Here is a 3,281-nt window from a genome sequence, read left to right on the forward strand (position 1 = left end):
ACTTCTTTACCTAAAGATCTTTAAAAAAATTCACTCACTTTCTTTTCAAGCTCCTTAGAAGACATTCATAATCAATCCAACATTATGTGGCACTTTGAAACTTTTAAAAGTAAAAATTTCTATTTGGTTAACAATAAAAGAAAGATCTCATGAGTTTATCCATCTATGACCAGTGTGTAGTCTTATAATCTTTGCCCAAAACTAATTTGATCATCAAGAAAAGTCACTGTAAAGATTCAGAAGAAAATGCACTCATGAAGACATTGTTATCTCATTTAATTCCTCTATAACTTAAATTTGCCAATTTTGTATTGCTTCTAAATGTGTTATGAAAGGAAAGTGATTTTTTGATGTGCTGGAAGACATACTAATATTTTAGGATGACATATTAAGTAACCTGAAAGATGAACTTTTCACCATACAAATATGTGTACAGGTTTTTCTAAGCATTTGACGCTGTGAACTTCCTTCCCATTACTCTAGAGCAAACATTCAAAGAATGGCCTAGCGGATGAAAACAATATTTACTGTAGATAGGGAAGGAAGAGATACCATTTGTCTGTCTTTGTTTCATTATGTCATAACACTGCACTTGAATCTTTGAACCACGACCTTTAATCTTACAGTAGCATTTTGCTTGAGGAATAGCCTTATAAAAGTAGAACAATGCCATAGGTCTTTATTGACAGTTTCAAAGCATTTGTGTGCAGTTGGGTGACAAAGGAAAGCAGTTAATTCACTTCGAAAGCCTGGAAACTGGATGCTTTTTCATCCAATTTCAAATAACTTTCATCCCTTAAATTTACTGTCAGAGCCGGGCAGGCCGAAGTGTTTGAGGTGTGGACCCAAAAGCAGACACTGGAGAGAAAAACTAAGTATAACAAAAAGCAAGCTGTTTTTTTAATGCTGATATCAAAACAAAAAACAAGGCAAAGAGAGCTTAGAAAAAATTAAACTAAAACCTAAACTGGGATAAACTAGGTTTAACAATGAAAACCATGACAAGAAAACATTAACATTAAACTGAACAGAAGCATAAAATAATCCTGGGACCTGATGTGACATGATCTAAGGCAAACAGACGAAACAACGCTGAACAGAGGGAGACAGAGGACTTAAATACACAGAAGGGTAATGAGGGAAGTGGAAACACCTGGGGAAACGCAGCTGACACAAATGAATCTGAATCAAAAATACAAAATAAACTCAAAATGCTGGGACACAGATCAAGCCCCCTTACATTTACAAGCCAACAATGTTAAGTGACAAACTAAGGAAACCATCAGCTACTAGTTGGAAATGTTGGGACACATTTGTCCCACAAGTTGTTTTTACCCAGGACACTTGTTAACTTACTATTTTTAAGACTACCCGAACTGTTGTAGAAAATGAATGAGCTTATTCATCAAAAAGCATGTCTGGTAAGATATAGCTTCAGTGTAAAATAAATACATAAATGAATTTAAGATGCCTTATCTGTGACAACCTATGCTAAAAGCAGTGTTACACGACAGTTTAAATTGATATATAGCACTTGTTTTTTGTATAATTTTTAATAGATATATGATTTATGGCTTTGTTATTTACCAACAATGCTGTGTAATTCTTCAAAAATAGCTTGTGAAATACTAAAAATTGTTTGAATGGAAGTATACACTGCATGAAAAGGGCAAGATAAACCCTCTTGGTGTCATGATATAATGCTATTTATCATCTTTTGCAGACGGGGTGTGTTGAATCTTCATGAAAGTAGTGGTATCGAGGACCTGGGCTGGCCTCGCTGGCAGTTGGTTTTGTGCCTGGTCGTGGTAGTCTTCATCCTGTACTTCAGCCTGTGGAAAGGTGTCAAGTCGTCCGGCAAGGTACAGCCATGGATCAACAAACAGTTTTCTTAGTTTTTTCTCAATCGTTTTATACCAAGTGGGATGATTGTTCATATCCACAGTTCATTGTATTGCACGTTTTCACTGAAAAAACGGTTCACTGAAAAAAAGGAAAGTATGATTTCCTTTTTGTTTTCTGTTTGTTCCCTACTCAGGTGGTGTACATTACAGCTACAATGCCCTATGTGGTCCTTTTTGTGCTGCTGATCCGAGGCATAACTTTAGATGGGTCTATGGATGGCATCAAAGCTTACCTCTCTATTGACTTCAAGCGACTAAAAACTTTAGAGGTCAGAGACAGACTATGAAATTCCCTGTTTCAGTGCTATGCAGATTTACACTTTTGTGCTTTTTTCAGATGCTGAGTTGTTATTGAGTTGTTGTTAGGAGTTAGGTCATGAAACCCTCAGGTGCATTACTTAACCTGCTGCTGCTGCAAAAAAAAACAGTCATGTCAGTGTCTAAGTCAATTTACACAGCCCACTTTCTGAGTTACTGTTATGTAGTGGGTGGAGTATGTCATGCTTAGGGTTAAATGCTAAATTTCATTAGTGCCTCCCAGACTGAATGAATGTACAGTATATGAATGAATGTGCTCTATACACACAATCTTGAGACACAGTCTTCCACTGTCTGAGCTCATGTATGTGTGTAAGGGTTGATATTCATGTTTTGCAAAACATTTGCACAACATCCATAAATAATATACCTGACATGTTTTGTAAAATAGAGCCTGGTGTTCCTGGCTGATTAAAAAAAGGTGCAGGTAGACAATGATTTGTTTTCTCAAAGATGATATTCAGGGAAGTAATGAAAGTTAGTGTATTCACGTCAGCCTATGGCTGTGTGGCATTTTAGGTGGGAACCCTCTCTTTAGGAATTGATACATTTTCTTGTTACTTTTGGCATAGGTGTGGACTGATGCTGCAACACAGATATTCTACTCGCTGGGTGCAGGATTTGGTGTGCTCATTGCATTTTCTAGTTACAACAAATTTGACAACAACTGTTACAGGTAAAAGTTTGCATTATATTTGTGATAATCTGAAATAAGCCCACTGCAAAATTTATCCTGCTGCTTTTAAGCTGCCCTGTTTTTTCAGCTTTTAACTGGATTATGCTGCAGAGGTGATCTTAATCTGTCTAACTTACCCCAATGAACAGGTGTTAGCAGAGCAGATAAAGTACAGGCCAGGAAGAGCTGCCAAATAATAGCCAAAGGCTGTATGTTCACTGGTCTGTTTAAATGCTGCTTTTCCTCAGGAAATGTAGGAAATGTGGTTGGAGACTTGACTAATCTTTTCCACATAATTAGGTTGCAGTTGTCCTCTTACAGGGAAATGTTGTTGGCAAAACACTTTGAGTTTGACCTATGGTATATATATATATATATATATA

The 3,281-nt window shown here is 36.6% G+C and overlaps 1 protein-coding gene across 1 annotated transcript in view; it reads left to right on the top strand.

Annotated features, from left to right (window-relative positions):
• The window catches only part of slc6a2 (solute carrier family 6 member 2), a 21,652-nt gene that overhangs the window by 9,946 nt on the left and 8,425 nt on the right, over positions 1–3,281 (top strand). The window contains exons 5-7 of the mRNA XM_005727696.1: positions 1,724–1,862; positions 2,039–2,173; positions 2,795–2,898. Coding sequence (XP_005727753.1) covers positions 1,724–1,862; positions 2,039–2,173; positions 2,795–2,898 — 378 coding nt within the window. The remainder of the gene's footprint in view (positions 1–1,723; positions 1,863–2,038; positions 2,174–2,794; positions 2,899–3,281) is intronic.

This window comes from Pundamilia nyererei, unplaced genomic scaffold (assembly GCF_000239375.1).
Source record: "Pundamilia nyererei isolate P.nyererei 1_Seehausen unplaced genomic scaffold, PunNye1.0 scaffold00025, whole genome shotgun sequence".
NCBI classification, from domain to species: domain Eukaryota; kingdom Metazoa; phylum Chordata; class Actinopteri; order Cichliformes; family Cichlidae; genus Pundamilia; species Pundamilia nyererei.